The sequence below is a fragment of the Eptatretus burgeri genome, chromosome 4, assembly GCF_056783735.1.
Source record: "Eptatretus burgeri isolate ZD-2024b chromosome 4, Ebu_testis_v1, whole genome shotgun sequence".
Lineage (NCBI taxonomy): Eukaryota > Metazoa > Chordata > Myxini > Myxiniformes > Myxinidae > Eptatretus > Eptatretus burgeri.
Window position 1 is genome coordinate 4,438,210 of NC_140964.1, and position 21,144 is coordinate 4,459,353.

Below are 21,144 nucleotides of genomic sequence, written 5' to 3' on the forward strand. Positions count from 1 at the left end.
ATCGAGTAAGTCTCCATTTTCTAAGTGATTTCTCCGAGTTACGGAGATTGTGAAACAAAGTTTTGAGCAGAAAAGTGCAGCAAAATTAGAGTAAAGTTTAACAATAGTGGCACTCTTCGACGTCACGACATCGACCGATATGCCTCCGCTCACTTTAATACATCATTATACACACTTGTACGAAGTTTGATTGAAATCCCCTTCAGCTGTTCTCAAACATCACATTTTTACCTGACATGACCTCCGACCTTTGATGCCAAAACCGAATCAGTTCATCTTTGCATCATAATACATACACAGTGCCTTCAGAAAGTATTCACACCCCTCGACTTTTTCACGTTGTTGTTGTGCTACAGGCTCAATTCAAAATGGACTAAACTGAGATTTGTTTTGTCGTCACCGATCTGCACAACATATGCCAAAAAGACAAAGTGAAAACATGTTTTTCAGATATTTGTACAGATTGATTAAAAGTTAAATACAAAAATATCTCATTTACATAAGTATTCAACCTCCTGAGTCAATACTTGGTGGAAGCGCCTTTGGCAGTAATTACAGCTTCGAGTCTTCTTGGATACGTCTGTATCAGCTTTGTACATCTGGATTGGGGGATTTTCTCCCATTCTTCCTTACAGATTTGCTCAAGCTCTGTCGAGTTGGATGGGGAGTTTCGGTGAACAGCAACCTTCAAGTCTTTCCACAGATTCTCAATGCGATTCAAGTCTGGGCTTTGGCTGGGCCACTCGAGGACTTTCGCATTTTTGTTCTGAAGCCATTCCAGTGTTGCTTTGGCTGGATGCTTGGGGTCATTGTCCTGTTGGAACGTAAATCTTTGCCGCAATCTCAGGTCTTTTGCACTCTGAAGCAGGTTCTCCTCGAGGATTTTCCTGTATTTCTAGCATTTTTTTTCCTGTATCTTTCCAACAGCTCCATGCATTGTTCCCTCCATCGTTACAAGTCTTCCGGTCCCTGCCAGTGAAGAACATGTATGTATATATATATATATATATATATATATATATATATATATATATATATATGTGTATATATGTATGTATGTATATATATATATATATGTGTCTAGATATATTTCTATATATATATATATATATATAGAAAAATGTGTCTAAAACGTTGGGGCACGTCAAATACGGTACGAGTAAGTTTGGTATACGTGAGTAGAACACTAAAGTACGCTATCATACGTCGTAGTAAGTAGAGCACGTCAAGAAATTTTAAACATGTTCAAAATTTTACGACGTACTCGGCGTATGACACACGTTCCGCATGCGATGGGGATAGGTTTTACACACGATATGTGGACGCTTACACATGTCCACAAAGGCTACTTATAAGCTACTCATAAGTCGAAACACGTCGCGGTAATGTCTTTTTTACGCAAAATGTATTTCTAACTTGTGTTTGACGTGCTTTGAACCAATTCTTTACGTAGTCCCAACACACATCGACGTATGTAGACGTATTCCAATGACGTCTTCCGGTCGACAAAAAAAAAATAAATGAACGTGTTTCTAACTTACAACTGCCATATAAAGACGTGTTCCCAGCGGTTTTGGGAATTGGTATATAAAAACGCTGCTCATAAAAGGGGAACCCAACAGTGTTTTCGAGTCCTTTTTGAGTCGATGTCCATGTCAGCAGTAATAGTGTCAGTATCAGTATCAGTATTAGTATTAGTATTAGTAGTAGTTTGTTCATGTTGGCAGTAGTGGGTGAGTGTGAGGGGGAGGGTGTGGGTTATGATGGATCGTCCTTGCGTCCGCGTGTCCACGGGTAGGAGACATCTTTTCACCATTGTTCGAAGTTCTTCGCGGCTAATTTTTTATGGGGCTTTTTCAACAATGAGCTATAGCTTGTTTTTACGATTTAGGTCTATTCATAACGGGTTGGACAAATGCACAATGAACTAATAATGTGCATAGAGCGCTTTGATTACTTATAGATACGATATACTAACGAATAATTATCGTGAAGCCGGCGTTCACAAACTATGCCCAACGATAGCCTAACTTATCCATATCGTGCGGCAGTTTATCTTTGCCGGTGACGTGGGGTTTGCTATTCATAGGCTGCCACTCAACGATTTAAATGGCTGCATCTCCACTATTGAAAGTAGACGCTTGCGCTCAACAATTCGATTTTTTTTACACTCAACGACTTTTAAACGGTACCACTCAGCTATTTTCATTGTTTACAATGAACGATTTAAATTGCTGTCACTCGCCTTTGTTTTTTGACGCTGGGGTTTGGAAATTTGAAGCGTTTCTTCTGAACGTGTTAAAACGCTCAAACTCGACTATTTTAAATAGACGCTGCCGATGGAGAATTGGAATCATCGCCAAGCTAGACATCGAAGTGTGAACATCCTCGTCATGCCGAAGAAAAGTTTGAAGAATGCTGCAAATAAGTGTCCTGGCCGTGGCCGTGGACGCTGACGCAAGGACGATCCATTATACCGACGACTTTCAGCCTATGAGTAACTTAAAAGTAACGTCTGTCGATGTGTGGCAACGATCGCGTAACGTGCCAACAACACGTTTATCATAGGTTAGAAATAAGTTTCGGGTACGCTAAACATTACCTCGGCGTGTCTCAACTTATGATTAACTTACAAGTAGCATGTGTTGACGTCTGTCAACGATCGCAGACCGTGCATACAACTTGTGGCCAGTGTAGCGGAATGTGTGAGTCATACGCCGGCATACGTCGTGAAATTTCAAGCATGAAAAAAATTTGAGGACAACCGAAAAGTACATAACGTTTAAAGCCAACGTACAACGACGTATGGCAGTGTTTTTCAGCGTGCTCTCAATGTTATCAAAACTTACCCATAACGTATTCAACGCGTGCCAGCGTTTTAGAAAAAAAAATTCAAAAATCGGCATACGTTGGCTAAAACGTCAAGGTGTGACTGGGCCTTAACCACTGCGCCAACACCAGGCTCTATAATATATATATATATATATATATATATATATATATATATATATATATATATATATATATATATATATATATATATATATATATATATATATAAAAGTTTATTTAATGCAAGCTAACTTTTCCAACGCATGTACATATTTAAACAGTACTTTGAAAAACTTTGCACAGAATGAATTGACGATGTGGACCAACGATGGAATACAATATTCATTAATATCGTTTGGTTTTAAGGAATTTTAAACTTGTAAAACGAAGTTTTAATTTGTGGAGAATACATACACTGATGAGCCAAAACATTATGACCACTGACAGGTGAAGTGAATAACATTGATTATCTTGTTACAATGGCACCTGTCAATGGGTGGGATATATTAGGCAGCAAGTGAACAGTCAGTTCTTGAAGTTGATGTGTTGGATGCAGGAGAAATGGGCAGGAGTAAAGACCTTAGAAACTTTGATAAGGGCCAAATTGTTATGGCCAGACGACTGGGTCAGAGCATCTCTGAAACGGCAAGGCTTGTGGGGTGCTCCCGGTCAGCAGTGGTGAGTACCTACCGACAGTGGTCCCAGGAGGGACAAACCACAATCCGGCGACAGGGTGTTGGGCGCCCAAGGCTCATCGATGCACGAGGGCAACGAAAGCTGTCCCATCTGGTCCGAACTGACAGAAGGTCTACTGTGGCATTAGTCATAGAAAATTTTAATGGTGGTCACGGGAGGAATGTGTCACAATCCACAGTGCATCGCACCCTGCTGCGTATGGGGCTGCGTAGCCGAAGACCGGTCAGAGTGCCCATGATAACCCCCGTCCACCGTCGAAAGCGCCTACAATGGACACGTGAGCGTCGGAACTGGACTTAGAGCAGTGCAAGAAGGTCGCCTGGTCCGATGAGTCCCGTTTTCTTTTAGATCATGTGGATGGCCGTGAACGTGTGCGTCGTTTACCTGGGGAAGTGATGGCACCAGGATGTACTGTGGGAAGACGATAAGCCGGTGGAGGGAGTGTGATGCTCTGGGCAATGTTCTGCTGGGAAACCCTGGGTTCGGCCATTCCTGTGGATGTGAATTTGACACGTGTCACCGACCTCAACATCATCACAGACCAGGTGCACCCCTTCATGGCAATGGTATTCCCTGATGGCAGTGGCCTCTTTCAGCAGGATAATGCGCCCTGCCACACTGCGCACATTGTTCGGGAATGGTTTGAGGAACATGATGAAGTGTTCACGGTGTTGCCCTGGCCTCCAAATTCTCCAGATCTCAATCTGATTGAGCATCTGTGGGATGTGCTGGATCGACAAGTCCGATCCACGGCGGCTCAACCTCGCAACTTACAGGACTTGAAGGATCTGCTGCTAATGTTTTGGTGCCAGATACCACAGGACACCTTCCGGGGTCTTGTAGAGTCCATGCCTCGGCAGGTTGGCGCTGTTTTGGCAGCACACGGAGGACCAACAGCATATTAGGCAGGTGGTCGTAATGTTTTGGCTCATCAGTGTTTGTTCTGATGTAGCTTTCTTGAAATGGAAAAATTGCCTGAATGTGTTACTGATGCAAAGGTTGGTTACTTTCATGAAATGGTCTGAGTACTGCAATACTGTGCTGTAAAATAATCACATGCATTTGGGGAGCATTTGGTGAGGGGGGAGAGAACTTTTGATAAGTTGGGTTTGACTGGAGGGGGTGGGTGTCGGGCGTATACGCACCTTGTGGTTTCCTTCCCTTTAGTGTACGTATTTTGTTCGTGGTGCCAAACCCAGCCTGTTCCCTCATGGCTGCAATCCAAGGTTTGCGCTTCATGAGTATGAACGTTCGTACCAGTCGGCTACCAATCAATTGGATCTTTGTCAGTTTGGGTCTGTGACCTCTGAGTGGCGTTGTAGTGATTACATCAACAGCGCAACATTTTGGAAACTTGTATTTCAAATAAACAGATACAAAGTCAAATGAGGAAGTTCACCATTACATACAATGTCCAACTACGATTCCCGCATTGAGTTGTTTCCACCCAGTGTTTCTGTCCTGCAGGCTCAACTCACGCATGTTAACCTCGTCCACCAGGGCTGTTGAACGATTGAGTCTTATCGTGGCGTTCTCTGTCGTATGCTGCCCCATCCAGGATGATTGAAGAGCTCAAAGGAATTCTTTCCCGATACACAATCTCAATGAGTTTTAATCAACCTGATTATAATCGGCTCCACACCTTAACATTACTCTGGACATTAACATCTCGTTCACCAATCAGGGTTAAATCGAGCACGGGGACGATCAAAACTCTCCGCTCGTCACATTTCACCCGTCTATCGACACCTCCCTCTTGCGGGTTTATATAGCATTACAGAATGATCTTGTGCCTTGCAGCAAATGCGATTCTCATCCAGACTGGAAGTTTTTTCTGAGAACATTCCAGCATCTTCATGAATCTCACCAGGTAGTTTACAGTATAATACTGCCATCTTCAGTCAGAATTAGCTCATTACATCAAGCAGCTTATATTACAATTTTCCGATGTGTGCCAAATTAAATTTATAACATGTAACCGTCAATTGTATAGGCATTTACAAATGCTTACTCACAAATACCACAACATCGAGCTTTTAACTGACAGTGCAAGGATGACTTTTGAGAAGTTGGGGATGGCGGGGTTGGTTTGAATCAAGCAACAGCTTCTGCAAAAAAATAGCTCGACAATATTCAATTCAAATGACATTTAAACTGTTCTCGTACCCCCCCCCCTTTTGCCTCTCTCCTTTCTCTCCTCTCTCTCCTCTCCCCCCCCCCCCCCCACAGAGAAGGAAAGGATAGAGGGGTTAGGATTGTGAGAGCAGAGATAACTAATATGGGACAGAGATTGGAGGGTGAGGTTGACACTTTGAGGAAGGAGGGAGGAGTGGATAGAGAATGTTGGTGGGGGTTGTAATAGTGGGAAGGTGGGACTGGGGAGGCAGTTTGAAGTTTTGGAGTGAGGACATGATCGAAGCCTTTGGATCGGAGGAAGGTTGAAACTTGAGGTTTGGGAGTGGAGGTCGTTTGGGATTTGTTAGGAGGGGGTGGGACTCGAGGACTTGAAGTCACACTTTACATCACATGGATGTTCTGCGGGTACCTGCTCATATATACATATTTATATATACACATACTGTCGGACCATGCATTTGCATGGTTTATAAAATGCGACCTGCTTCGACATTCGCGGCCCTGGTCTTTGCGTATTCGCAGTTTTTGTTTTTGTGTTCTTGTGGTCATGTGCAGGTTTTTTCACATGTTTGCAGGTGTATTCGCAGTTTGTTTTTTTTCTTTTTTGTGGGTGTATTCAAGGATTTTTGATTTTCCCTCATGAATCACTAACTGCCAGGATCCTATCCCCCCTTTTTCCATTCAAAGAATGCCCCACTATTCGCTATTCGCAACATTTTCCAGGAAAGTATCCCCCGCGAAGAGCGGGGTCCGACATTATATGTATATGTGTAAATATATAGATACATATATACAACACTCATACATATATACAGTCTGCCACTCAGACAATTGTTCTCGCTAATGCAAACCAAAAGACCGGAAAGCACGTTTGGTGGATAAAAGCACGTTTGGTGGTGGTGCGATTGGTGGATAAATCTAAATGTGTAGAGCGTGACGAGCGCTCCGCAAATCTCCAAGGGCGTAATCTGTGGCTGATGCTCACCATTGAAGCCACGAGGTATGACTGGAATTTAAACGACGACTTTGGTCATCATTGGTTGGATGTTGATATGGTATGCCACCCTGACAAGGGCAAACAAGCCCCACATCCGAATCGGCGGCTCTGTTTTAATGGTTAGTCAATGTTAACCATAAAATCTCTGTCTTATGACATGAATGGCCAGGCCGATGCCTCCGGGTTGGAGGTGACGCTTTGGTGTGCGCGTGCACTGGACTTGTGTCTCAGGAGATCGGGGGGGGGGGGTGCACGTCATGCTCCACACATATCAATTATATATATATATATATATATATATATATATATATATATATATTGTTGTGGTTGACCAAATTCGCAAACCACCATTCAGGTCCCTTAGGTGAGATATCTCGGTAAGTATATGTGTAGTTAGGCCCAAACCCGTTGTCTAGAGGGAATAAATGTCATTCATGCGGGCTGCGACTCTTCAGGATAGCCGTTTTTCTTTTACTATCTTTATTTTGGACCAGCCGCCATTATTACCACCACCAACCACGTCTCAACAGCCATCACAACAACAACCACCAACCACAACGCCGCTTCACCACAACCGCCACGACCTTTACCGTCACAACTCGCCACCATCGCATCACCGTCATCTCGCGCCACTCGTGGGCACCGATGCTGGACTCGTGCGGGGCGCGCACCGAGCAGCGTGTTCAAAAACATCACAGACTTTCCGCAGAAAAACGGATCAAAAACGACTCGCGCCCACTTTTGTTCCGTCCAATCGGTGAGCGAGGGGCGATTTGGCCCCGCCTCCAGGGCGTTGGAGGGCGGTCGCTATATGCAAATTCATGGATCAAAAAGCATTCACGCCCACTTTTCCTCGGGCCAATGGGGAGCCAGGTGAAGGGTCGGAGGCAAAGGGTCAAGGGTGAAAGAGCGAAGCCACGGGGCTTATAAAAACGACTGCGTTCGTCAGTCGAGTTCAGTTCACGATGAAGACGGGGTAAGTGACGCACACACACACACGGAGGTAGTGGAGGATAATGGGGGTGAGCTCGCGGAGCGTGTAGGGACCCGGTGCGAGCAGCGGGATAGCCTCCTCCAGGAACGAGGGGAGGGAGTATTCCCCCTTGAGGCGAGTCACGACCAGGTGGGTTCGGTCGTGCTTTGCGAGGTTGAGGGGACGGGTGCTGTGGACAGGTGCACGGAGAGCTTGGGGGTATAGAGGCCCCGGAGACCCTTGTGGGGACACGAATCCCCAGTGTGGTTGTCCCTGTGTGTGTGGTGCAAGGTGTGAGTGCGTCCCCGTGTGTGGAAGCGACCCCGTGTGCGAGTGGGGTGGTGGCGATGGTGCCGGAGTACGTGCTTCCCAGCACGCCGTGTGTGGATGAGGCACCGTGTGTGGAAGAGGCCGTGTGTGTGGATGAAACGGCCAGTGTGGATGAGGCACCGCGGGTGAGTGCCCCCGCGTGTGTGAGTGAGGAACGGTGTGTGGATGAGGAACCGCGGGTGAGTGCCCCCGCGTGTGGGAGTGGTATGGTTTATGCAAGGGAGACCGTGTGTGTGAGAGAGCGGTATGTGAGGGAGATGTCGGTTGGCATGCGGGAGCACGCAGCCGCGTCTCCCGGTGTGAGTTTAGTGGTGTGGAGTGTGAGCGTCGTAACACGCGGGAGTGCGTGTGTGGAATGGCGACGACGACGGCGACATGAGAAGAAAGGAAGCCGAGTAGCGGCTGTAGTTGTTTCGGGGACCGTGCCGGGTTCACCCAGCAGTGAGCACGAGGTCCGTGCTGTGCAACGCACGAGGCCGCCACGTGCTCGCTTGCGAGAGTGATGTCCCGGTCCGGAAACGCACGCGGTAGATTTGCCGATCCCGCGGACGGACAAAGTTTAGGCAGGATTATGGATTTGGACCGGATGGGTTCTCCACGCGATAGTGTGTGTTAAGCTCCAACGGGCAAAGCACATGTGTTCGCGTGGGGAACCCCTCGAGACGTGGGGCTTGTTTTTTTTATGCGCACGGTGACATCATGGCTGCACGTGGGGATGGAATCCGGCAGGAGGGGTATCCCTGCCGGATGGTACCGTCCAAAGAGGGACGAGGTACACGTGCAGCTGCATGACGTCACGGGCAGTTGCAAAGTGCGCGAGCTGCGAGTTTCCGCGCTGGTGCTGCGCATGAAAAAAAAACAAAAAAAAAACAACAAGCCTCACTTTCGGGTGCACAGGATTCCTGGGCAAGGGGTGGAAGACCCCCTTACCTAGGGCACAGGATGGAAACTAGTTAGGGGGAAGGGTTAGCTTAGTTAGACCGACTTCATGGGGCAGGGGTAAGTCCTCATGGAGTCCGTGGAATGGATTAGTTAGAGGGATTGTAGTCAGATTTAGGTTGGGAAAGTGATTTTTAGGATTATTTCGAGAACAGTGACAGACAGTGAATGTGTAGCGGGGATGTAGTTTAGCGACGTAGTGTTAAAAGGAACGTGCTATAGTTTAAGGGACGACGTGGGAGCACGAGTTAGTTAGGGGATGTAGTTAGGAGGATGGCAGAGTTCAGCGGTGTGTGTTGAAGAGTTGGTGAGTTGTGAGGTGAGCACTTGTTGAGTGAGTGAGGCCAGCGGGTCTGTGTGAATGGAGCGAATGGGGAATGCATGGTGCGATGAGTGATTGGGGGGAGGAGTGACTCCCGCCCAAGGGACCCCGGTGTCAGTGTAGAGTGAGTTAGGGGGTTAGTCAAATTGAAAAATGGAGGTTGTTTTGTTGTTGGTGGGAGTGTAGGCTCGAAAGCCGTTTGGAGGGGTGCAGGAGCCCTGTTGACGGGCTGGGAGCGTGGCTGCGAAAAGTGAGTATCGCTGAGTGGGTACCCCGGGCACCAGGCTAGTCGGCCGTGGTAGGCCAAGGGCCCATGGGGGGCCGGGATAGCGTGGTGGGCACGGGTGCGCCTGCTTGGTGCGGGGGCCCGGGGCGCCATTAGCCGCGTGGGCAGTGTTGTGGGCATGGGTGACCCTCGGAAAGGGGCCTGGGAAGCCAGCCTGCCACGTGTGCGTTTCAGGGGAGGTGCCATAGGGGGGCACTCCCCGGTGTTCGGGAGCTGGTAGGCTCGGAGGCAGTGTAGTGCCCAGGGGTGCCATCATCGGAGAATCGGCAGAGGGTCGTGCCTGCCAAAGGGAGCCACGTGTCCCAGCCATGAGACCGTGTGAGGGCACGGAGAGAAAATTGGGGGGCGAGGCCCGAAATTGTGAGGACACCAACACAGGCGACGGGAATCTGGGTTGTTAGAACCAATAGTTTAAGCGAGAGGAGCTTGTTGAAAGCCCCGGGGTAGTTTAACAGTTAAATGGATAGGGTAGATCAGGAAGTGTACCCCTCCGCACCATCCATCCCCTCGCTCTCGTTGTGGGCCGCTGGACCCACTTTGTGTTATAGATCGCCGAACTCTGGGGAGGCCATTCTGAGGCTTGAGTTGGGCCTCGACACAGGACGCTAGCTCTCCCTTATTCCCCTCCGGGAAGGGAACGTAGGGATTGGGAGTAGGCTAGGTGACAGGATAGGTTAGTCGAACAAAGACGATAAAGGGGGTTAGGGGACGATTTATAGAGGGGAAGTAAACATAAAAATAAAAAATAAAAAGTTGGGGCTAAATTGGGGTTTGACAAATTAAGGGAGTGGGTATGTACAGTGACAGGCAAAGGCGATAGGTGGGAGGGAGACAGGTAGGTAGGTCCGAGCCCGCCTTCCAAGTGGCCAGCACCACCGCACTCCCTCCACCAACCTCCACTGAACGGCAAAGGCCGGCCCACTTCATCGGCAGCTGTTGTTTTGCTGCAAGGCCAGTGCCGGCTGGATCGTCTGCGGCTGCTGTGCTGCAAGGCCTGTGCCGGCCGGATCGTCTGCAGCTGCTGTGCTGCAAGGCCTGTGCCGGCTGGATCGTCTGCAGCTGCTGTGCTGCAAGGCCTGTGCCGGCCCACTTCATCTGCCGGCTGGCTGTTTTGCTTCAAGGCGGAGGCCGGCCAACTTCATCGGCAGCTGTTGTTTTGCTGCAAGGCCTGTGCCATCGGCTGGCCGTGTTTTGCTTCAAGGCCTGTGCCGGCCACTTCATCTGCTGGCTGTTTTTCTTCAAGGCCTGTGCCGGCCAGTTCATCTGCCGGCTGTGTTTGCCTGCAGCGGTCTTCTTCTGCGGGCTGTGTTTGCCTGCTGCCTTTGCCATGCCCACTGCCCACGTTCACCAGCCCCGTTCAATTTTGCTTTGCCCCCCCCCCCCCCTGTTCATTGCCATGTGCGCCAGGATCAAGGCAACAGTTTGCAAGCTGCAAGAACTGCCCTGTTGGCAGCTATAACACGGGCCTGCAGTGGCGGCCCGTGCACCGTGTTTGTGTTCATCCATCCATTCATTGTGTTCATTGCGTGTGCCACTTGAGCTGGCACGGAGACTGCATTTGTGCAGCCCATGCACCGTTGTGGTTCACTGCGTTCAGTTCAAACCATTCACCCATCCATTCGTTGTGTTCATTGCGTGTGCCACTTGAGCTGGCACGGAGACTACGTTTGTGCGGCCCATGCACCGTTGTGGTTCACTGCGTTCAGTTCAAAAGGGAAGGCCTTGGACTGCGTGTGAGCAGCCGGCCACGTTCCCTGTCACCTGCATTGTTTTGAGCCAGAGACTGCATGCGAGCAGCCTGGCTCCCTGCTAACTGCTTTCTTTTTGCAGAGTTCATTGATCCTGGGCCATGGTTTAGTGTAAAATTTGTAAGTTAAGGTAAGATGTACTGTACATATGAGTGCGCCCCCGGCATGTCTGTCTTAGCGCCGGCAATTTTATTTAAGTCGTCCGTGTGAGTGAGTTTGTTTAGGTAGTTACGCAGCCCTCAGGTTATTAATTTTGGGGACACGAATACCATGAATGTCGGACTCAGGGATCCGTAGGTAAAATGTACTAGGGGAAAACTACACATGATGGCACACGAAAATTTGACGACTCGGGAGGAGTCTGTAAAAAGGGGAGGGGGTAGTGTTGTGGTTACCAAATTCGCAAACCACCATTCAGGTCCCTTAGGTGAGATATCTCGGTAAGTATATGTGTAGTTAGGCCCAAACCCGTTGTCTAGAGGGAATAAATGTCATTCATGCGGGCTGCGACTCTTCAGGATAGCCGTTTTTCTTTTACTATCTTTATTTTGGATCAGCCGCCATTATTACCACCACCAACCACGTCTCAACAGCCATCACAACAACAACCACCAACCACAACGCCGCTTCACAACAACAACCACCAACCACAACGCCGCTTCACCACAACCGCCACGACCTTTACCGTCACAACTCGCCACCATCGCATCACCGTCATCTCGCGCCACTCGTGGGCACCGATGCTGGACTCGTGCGGGGCGCGCACCGAGCAGCGTGTTCAAAAACATCACGGATTTTCCGCAGAAAAACGGATCAAAAACGACTCGCGCCCACTTTTGTTCCGTCCAATCGGTGAGCGAGGGGCGATTTGGCCCCGCCTCCAGGGCGTTGGAGGGCGGTCGCTATATGCAAATTCATGGATCAAAAAGCATTCACGCCCACTTTTCCTCGGGCCAATGGGGAGCCAGGTGAAGGGTCGGAGGCAAAGGGTCAAGGGTGAAAGAGCGAAGCCACGGGGCTTATAAAAACGACTGCGTTCGTCAGTCGAGTTCAGTTCAGTTGGAAGTTGAGTAAGAGTTCAGTTGGAAGTAGAGAAAGAGTTGAGTTGGAAGTTGAGTTGAGTGTGCGGAATTCAAGAGAGTCGTCGGTGGAGCTGGAAAGAAGTGGTACTAGTCAGAGTGAAGAGGACGGAGCTGTGGAGAGGGGACGGCGGCGAAGGCGGACGAGGGGGTGCTCGCGTCGGTACCGGGAGCGGCACAGGGAGAGGCCAGCAACGCGACCGAGGTGGAGGACGAGACGCTCGCCGCGGGACCCGAGACGGTTATATCCTCCTTTCCCCGAGCATCAGCAACCCCCTTCTGTTTCCCCCCGCGCTGAGATAGTGCGACAAAGGGGGCCCCCTTCCCACCCCCGACCAGACACTGTCCGCGAGGCCCGCGGAGTTGAGGCGCCACCGCCGCTCTGCGTCACATCATCAGACGGGTAGGCCCGACACGGTCTCGGCCCCAGGCCCGCCTACCCCCCTCATCCTGGAGGGTGGTTCTCTTTTCTTTTGCTTTGGGAATGTGTGTTGTCGGCGCCGTCTGTGAAGTAAAATTGTGTAAGTGTTGCCGTGTGCCCGGTAGTCGGATAGATCTGCATTGTTGCATTTGCTTTTTGTGTAATATTGCATTGTCTTCTTCTTTTACATGTGCTTTTGGTGGAATTGTATATGTGTGCTTTCCGTTCATCGCGAAATAAATGTGCTTATTGTTGAACTGTTTTCCCGCTTCGCTTCGTCATTTCTTTCATTGAATCCCCATCTTGCTTCACGTAAAGGGTTGGTCGTGGGCTAAGACGCCCGATAATTAATCGAACCGTCGAGGCTGACGAATAACACCGCTCGGTTATCCCGATAGTACGGAACGGGTCGCTTAAGTGGCCCATGTCCGAAGTCGACCTGCGGCGAGGTGCGATCGCCCGGTCTACCCTCGTGTGGGTACTTAGGTAGGTCGAATTTGGCGAGCAACCCTATCCCACGCGGGGGCCGATTGGCACGATCGCGGTGAGACCGAAAGGTCCACCCGTGACTGGTTCCCGGCGTTAGTCCGAGAGGGTCACGACTGGATTGTCCGTCCGGTGGGCGACGTGCCGCGATTCAAGTTACGTGGCCGTCAGCACGCCGGCGGGCGCGAATCCGCAACAATATATATATATATATATATATATATATATATATATATATATATATATATATATATATATATATAATGCTGTCTGTCTGTCTGCCTGCCCCATCCTGAATGATGGATATGATCCTCAGGGAGGAAAAAAAAATCCAGTAGAAGTTGCTTCAAATTAATCCAAACCTCCAGGAAAATTATATTTCTTTCAATCAGACAAAAATTGAACCCGGTCAGTGTGTAGGGAGCAGACCACTGCCTCGCCACTGCTTCGATTACTCCCCAAAAATTTTTTCTCTCCTTTTGAGAAATATACAACCTACCATTTTTCAGTTCATTCAACCAGCACAAGAATTTAAAAAAAAAAAAGTTTTTTTTCTTTTCTTATTATATATTTTGGTATTTTCATCACGAGCTTCTGCAAGTTCAAATAAGTCATCATCTTCATAAACAACAACAAGCTCTCCCCCTCCTCCCCCCCCATCTTCACAAGCGCATAGAAACATAGTATTATTGGAATTTCCCGCAATGAACCCGAAGCACAAGGCCCGTTCTCTCATCGTAGGCAGTTCGCAAATAACCACCTTTCCTCTGGTCTGGCTCCCTCTGCTCTCTGTCCTCCACAGCTACTCCAGGGTGTACATGTTCTTCCAATAACCCCTTCCTGGGTAAACGACCAAATTCCAAGCTAAATACACAACACAACTCTTTTGTTCCATTTTTTCTGCAGATAGTGGAACCGTCGTCATCAGGATGTTTCAATTCCACTCTTCCCTCTAAGGCTTCAAAAGCAGGCAGTGCACGACCTTCTCATGTCATGTCATTACCAATCTTTTCCACGTCATTAACCCTACATATCCTAAGTCTCTTGCAGGTGTATTGCCATCCTTTCTCCTTGTTGTCCACCCGGTGCCCCCACTGTACATACGTTGCATTCTGTCTACTTACTCTTCTATGAGCATAAATTAAATAAAACTAGAAAGCATTTAAAAATGCAAATCCCATCTGCATCTGCTTTGTATTTCTTCTTATTCTTGCTAAATATGATGAAAAGAGCTAAAATAAAATTCAAAAATATTGACGATTTTAGGCGACCTTGACATTTTGACGTCAAAGGCAATAGGCATCCGAATATGCAAACCCTGCTCAAATTTCAAGTCAATCAGATGAAAATCGACAATTTTATACGTGACGGTGACCTTTTGACCAAGTTATTAATTTCTCTTCTCCGTATCCTCATAATAAATATTTTTTGAAAACTTGATGACAAAAGCTCAAATGGTTTAATAATGCTTTCAGAAGATACCATACTCCGACATTGCACACACGTCTGCATTAAACGCAGGTTTCACTTTTTGGAATTGGATTTCAAATCGATGACGAGGTATAATCCGAACAAAATGGCAACCCGATGATGAGGAAAATCAACCCGGATAACACTAACAACAACAACCATGAAATCGAGTTAACGTCTCGCGTGTTGGAGATTACCAGGTGCAAGATGCAGGCAACGATACGATAGGCTGTTTGAACCTCGTCTGCGGTGAACCCAATGACCTTCATCGCATCCGCAACTTTCTTGAACTCCCCTGCATCATTAATCCCTGCATACTAAGGGAAGGAAATACAAATGGCAATGTCACAATCACTCAACGATATAACTCATCTTGTAGATAACTGTACGGTGGTTGGAGTTTGTCTTTACGGTCCTCACTGTCCAACCACAATAGATTTTTTGTCCGATTTGGCTTTTTAACTTTTGCTTTTAGTTTTATAAACCTTGTTTGGCAGGACAAAACTGCAGCTACTTAAAAAAAAAAAAATATATATATATATATACATATTTCTTGCATATAACAAATTACAGCTAACAGATATATGCAAGTCTACGTTAGGCAGTCAAGTCACAGCACTATCCGTTGTTACGTGGATTGCCCAAAATCCTTCATCACGTTTCCGTAGGTCACACTCATTCACAATGTGATGAACAGTCTGAAGTGGGTGACCACAGGATGAAAGCAGCCACTGCAGTGATGACCTTTGAAGTGGTGCATGATAAACACACTGCTCACAAGGCTGGTTTAAAAGCAAGTGAACGGTGACTTTATATAGCATTCTATAGATGATAAAAACAGGTTTTGTGTTGAAATGAAATGTCAAAATTTATTACACCCCCCACCCCTCCTCCTATAGGATAGGGGGAGGCTTATTGCTACAATTAGTGCCCCCAATTTTTAATGGTACCGCAGAGTTTATTAAACCCCTAACAGTTCGAAACCACCAATTAGATGGTTTATATTCTTCCTTTCTTTTTTTTTTTTGTTTGCTAATGTCCGAGCTGGGTCTTGGATCTGGCTGGGACTTTCGGAATGGAATTTTGCATCAAGAATGGGAATACAAAGTGTGCGGGGTTGCCATTTTTTGACCTTGTACCAATTTATTTCATGACGTAATTACAGAAAATTTAACATTTTTCACCGTAACTTGACTAAGGTTTGTCTGATCAGAACCAAATTGCCCTATCTAGACAGCCTCGACCAAGGAACATTTATGTTTAATTTACATCATACCCTTCTTCTTCTTCTTTCGGCTGCTCCCGTTAGGGGTCGCCACAGCGGATCATCCGTATGATCCGCATAGTGATTTGGCATATGTTTTTTACGCCGGATGCCCTTCCTGACGCAACCCTGGTCGCCTCTTTCGACACAGGGATATGGATTTACATCATACTTTTACATTATTTATTACTTTACTTTAATTTACATCTTTTACTTTTTACTTTACTTTAATTTACATCATACCCCTCTGGGTTAAAAGGTCAAGGTCAAATGGTAGTCTGAAAAGAATTATTTTTAAAAAATCTTTTTTTTGTCATCGCTCAATTTTGCCAATGTGAAATGTCAAAGACGGTGTCGTCATAACTTGAATAATTTTCATCTGATTTTTGATGATGTGTTTTATGGATAGATTGTAGATGGGGACACATCTTCTTAATTGGCACTCTATCTCTAAACGTTAAAGGTCAAGGTCATATGGTGGTCCGAACATAACATGGCCATCGTTGGATCGAGGGCACCTGGGGAGCCTTATCCTTTATGATAGTTTTGTGATCGTTTTGTGATCACAGACATCTACTTCCTCATTAATCACGTCGTTTGGCAAACAACAAAACATGCTCTCAAACTGGTAAGAGGAGCACAATGTGCTGTAGATATTTCCTCACCACACAATCCAAATTAACATGCAAATAAGAAACTTTCAAAAATAGCACACAGGTAAGGTACCATGACAAACACCGATACCCACGACTCCCCAATCTGTCCCACATACTCCTCCCCTCCAATCCCCTCACTCCAAACTCTCACATAACATCTCGTCCGGGAGCAAAAGGCAGATATTTTAATGAACTTGGTTTTGCCGGATAAAGTTTTTTTCTATGCTGTTTCTTGTCGCTTCGGGGTAGCTCTTCATGATTCAGGTGGGAGACTGTTCGTAACCCTTGGGCAATTTGCTATATTAATCCTTTTATGCCTGTTACACCCAAATGTGCCACAAAGTACTATTTTTTGCGATATCTTGTAAATAGCTGTGACCAAAAGTCATCACATTTATTTTTAATCATTATTATTCACAAGGCAAGTATTTTACAGCTGATTTGGACACAATTTGCCCCAACTTGATGATCATTAACCCTTTCCTGGCATTCCTAGGGGATCATACATACCCCAAACGTAGGCCTACATTTCCTGCTTTGATCTGTTTATCACCCATGCATATTAAGATGAAGTATTGGCTGAGAGACTTCATTAGTTAGTTAAACTGACAAAAGGTGGCACCATTGCATTGTTTCAGATATTAGAAGCACATGGCTGGGCACCAATCCCATTCTGCTGTGCAGGTTTGTCATGGAATAGGCTCCCAGACTTCCAGTTGTCAAGCTTTATGTGAAGTAGTTAGTAAAATAGAATCTCCAGATTAAAATACGAGACAAATTCAGATTGTATCAATTTAGTTTTTACAATGACAGTTATCAAAATGGGCATGACAGTTGTTGTTGGGTGCTGCTCTCTTTTAGCAGGGAACCGTAGTAATAAATGTGAACCTTTGTACGGTACTAGTATACAGGCACAGTTATAAAATGCTTTCTCCCAGGTTAGAATCTAATTTTTGACTTACTTATTTTCAGGGTTGACATTTTATGGAGTCCGATCAGGAAAGATGTTTGTTCCAGTGGAAGTTTCGCTGTGAAACGAAGAAAGACCCATTAATCACCACAACCGCTGTGCGAACAAGTAATATCATACGATGTAGCAAGATCTAAGGTGATGGGAAGCATTTTGACCTTCAGGAAGCATTGAACCAGAATAGTGAACTTACTATAAAATGCCATAAAACCTGTGTGTCTACATATACAAGCAGTCGACAAACAGATCGTTACAAACGGAAGAATGACAGAGAAGCAGACTCTGCAATACCTCGGAAGTCGCTGTCACCAATTACAGTCCCAGATGATGTGAAACTGGCCCCAGAATATGTTCTTGAAATGATCAGGTGTGGTTGCAAACGTGAAAGTCCCTGTAATTCGAGAAGGTGCGGTTGTTAAGTCAGAGGTCTGCCTTGCACAATTTTCTGCGCCCGTTATGCAGTTGGCTGCTCACGCGTGCAGCAGCAAGGTTTGAGGAAATTGTGGAAGCAACTAGTAGTAGCAGATTATTTGTTCGTTTCACGAATTTAATTGATCTTACGGTCGGTCAAACTACACACATTGAGTGTCTAACCCAGTCTATTTTGCATCAATGTCAGCAGGTCGGAAAGCAAGAGATGACATTAAAATCCCATGCCGTAATTTTGAAGTGGTTTTTGTGCAATAATGCGTCAAAGACCCCTGTTGTCTATAGATGTTCAAATGTTTTGTGCTGGGTAAAATCAGTCAGGAAAGGGTTAATATTGAGTGTTAAGTCATAATTCTATCTTTTAAGTTGTTTTGGTTACCTTATTTGTGACTAAAGTAAGGATGAGGTGGTTATTGTGCAATCATATGTTGTCTGTGTTCAAATAGCCTCGTAAAGGGTTAATACCGAGTAATTCACAATTGTTTTATTTCTTAAATTGTTTTTGATTACATCATTTGTGAATAATCATCGACACAAGCAAATGTGATGATGTCGGTTGGGTTCATTGCAATAAATAGTGAAAAAAACTGATTTTTTTTCATTATTTATGCGTTTACCGGCACAAAAGGGTTAATATAGCAAATTGCCCAAGGGTTGCAAACAGTCAACCCCCTGAATCATGAAGAGCTACCCCAAGGCTATAAGAAACAGCAAAGAAAAAAAACTTTATCCGGCAAAACCAGGTTCACCCCCGACTGCTCCCGGACTAATCTGTCTCTTCTTTTCCCACTCTGCCCTCGACAAGTCATCACCCTTTTATTAATACCTTTTCTCAACTTACCTCCTTTTGGGCTGGTGGAATAGCCTAGGCTTTAGAGGTATTCACACTCACCTTTGAGTTTCCTCGGAATCCATATCCAGCTATAAACTGCCCTCCTGGTGTTTCACACACAAGGCGAGGCATCAACAGCCGTCCCTCAAAAGGATGTTAATGCAGGACCCATCAGCCAACACTGGCCATTGGTGGATTTCAAAGATGCCACTACGTCCTTCGCGAAGAGCAGGCAAGCAATCACCGGTACCCTGAACAAATTACAAATTGCTGCTCGAACGTACCGAGGGACACTGCATCAGCGGCACAGCCATGCTTCCAGCAAAGATACAAGAAGATACCGACTTGGACGATTAAACCAACACCCCCAACCCGAGTCCTCAACCCCCCCTCTCATTCACAAATGAATGACCTCCCTCCAATTTGCACATAAATAGATGGATCCTTACCAATACAGTGTTGAAAGACAATCAAAGTGCTCTTCATCACTAACACGAGTGATGGACTTGCAAACGTAAAACAAAAAGTGAAAAGTTAAAAAAGGGGCACGTCGGAAACCGGGTGGATGTACAGCACCTCACTTGGTGAACTTTGACCCAAGTAGGTGTATGCTGATGGGTTCTTCTGCAACCGGAGGCTCTTGAGTAGAGAATCCGGTCCCCCAAAGAGAAGCTGAAAACAGAACACAGTTCATTGGTTCAATTTTCAACAAAAGCTTCATATCGATTCAAACACAAGGACCGATATTGCTCGCACGCACGCACGCACACACACCTGGTAGAAGGAATGGAAGTTCCTCTCGCCCGACTGTTGCACGATGACCCGTGACTGAAACGAAAACAACGAAGAGTTGCTGCAGACCAACGACCTTTCTAAAGCATCAAAAGTGATCATTCGTGTCGTTAAGACGGCCTTTTAGGAAAGGACGAAGTGCTAAATGAGAATAAGAGAAAATCTTGAAAGCCAAGACACAGGAACATGAAGGGATGCATAGTGGGGAAGCAGATACAGTACATGTATGAATTCTTCAGTGGAGGCCAAAGGGGCAATTTTTCACCCTTTTATAACCCAAACAAACCAGTTAAACGACATTTCCAAAAGAACTGTATCTGACGAAAACCCACCATCCTGGACATGCAGGCATGGCGTTTACATGAAGGAGTACCTGCTCTACATTCCTTCGAACTGGCCATGAAGATGGCCGCCGGATCTCCAGTCATAACGATGTGTGTGTTTTGCACCTTCTCCCTTGGGTTGAATTTTTTATATATTTTTTTCCTTTTGAAGAGATCTCTCTCTCATTCCCATTCTTTCCATAGGTCATCAACGATGACAAAAACTCTATATTTTGACGAACATATCAAACATTATCAAGAAAAACGTCGCATTGTTTGAACAGCAAGAGCAGGCAGCGACACATTTCTGTACTTCCAACCTTTTCCAGAAGGTAGTTGTTGATATGACCTCCGACAGGGTCCCCTTTGAAGTCAAAGTTGATGTCCATGTATTTGCCGAAGCGACTCGAGTTGTCGTTGCGAGTCGTCTTGGCATTTCCAAAAGCCTCCAGGAGACAGTTGGACCGAAGCAGGATGTTTTTGACTCTGTCAAAAAGGTACGGAGGGCTAATGTCAGTACAGGCTCATTTCAGTGAACACAAAAATTGGATAAAAGCTTCCAGAAAGTCCTGACCTTTCGACCTCCTGCCTCTGGCTGGGGTTCGTGATGGCAGCAATGTACTGCATGATGAACTTGCTCGCCTCCGTCTTGCCAGCGCCGCTCTCGCCTGCAATACGACCGGGCAGTGTGAATGAACGCAAGGTGAGATGCCTGCAATACGACCTATTCCTTGATGTAAAGCCGTCTCTATGGCAAGTGACATAATGGACAAGGTCCACTCAACCGAGGTCATTTACGAATGATGCTCTTTCTGGATTAAAAACTTTAATAAAAAATAAAAAAAACTCCTTTCAACCTTCTGGCCTTCACTTTAGGTCTCCATTCACGACTTAAAATAAATAACGATGTTGTTTACATTAAATATATATACACATAAATAGCATTTAATTTAAATATCAACGAAACAACGTTAAATAAACAATCTCATGACATGTGACTGTTGGACAGACAGAGACAGACAGACAAGCGTATTATTATACAGATGACCGGGCAAGTTGCTACCTGGGACAAAAGTACAAGGAGTGTCAAAATATTTCTCAAATCTATATTTTACACTCACGCCCAATCACAAATGCTGTGATCCATGGATCGAAAAAGCAAA

At 46.2% G+C, this 21,144-nt stretch overlaps 1 protein-coding gene across 4 annotated transcripts in view; it reads right to left on the reverse strand.

Annotated features, from left to right (window-relative positions):
* The window catches only part of LOC147027367 (unconventional myosin-Id-like), a 128,459-nt gene that overhangs the window by 83,712 nt on the left and 23,603 nt on the right, over positions 1 to 21,144 (reverse strand). For all 4 annotated transcript variants that reach the window (XR_015057016.1, XR_015057015.1, XR_015057014.1 and 1 more), the window contains exons 3-7: positions 20,556 to 20,649; positions 20,302 to 20,467; positions 19,641 to 19,694; positions 19,443 to 19,538; positions 14,913 to 15,032 (exon numbers count right to left, since the gene is read on the reverse strand). Coding sequence is in view for 1 of the 4 variants with exons in the window: in XM_085876717.1 (XP_085732843.1) it covers positions 14,913 to 15,032; positions 19,443 to 19,538; positions 19,641 to 19,694; positions 20,302 to 20,467; positions 20,556 to 20,649 (530 nt within the window). In the remaining 3 variants the exon portion in view is untranslated. The remainder of the gene's footprint in view (positions 1 to 14,912; positions 15,033 to 19,442; positions 19,539 to 19,640; positions 19,695 to 20,301; positions 20,468 to 20,555; positions 20,650 to 21,144) is intronic.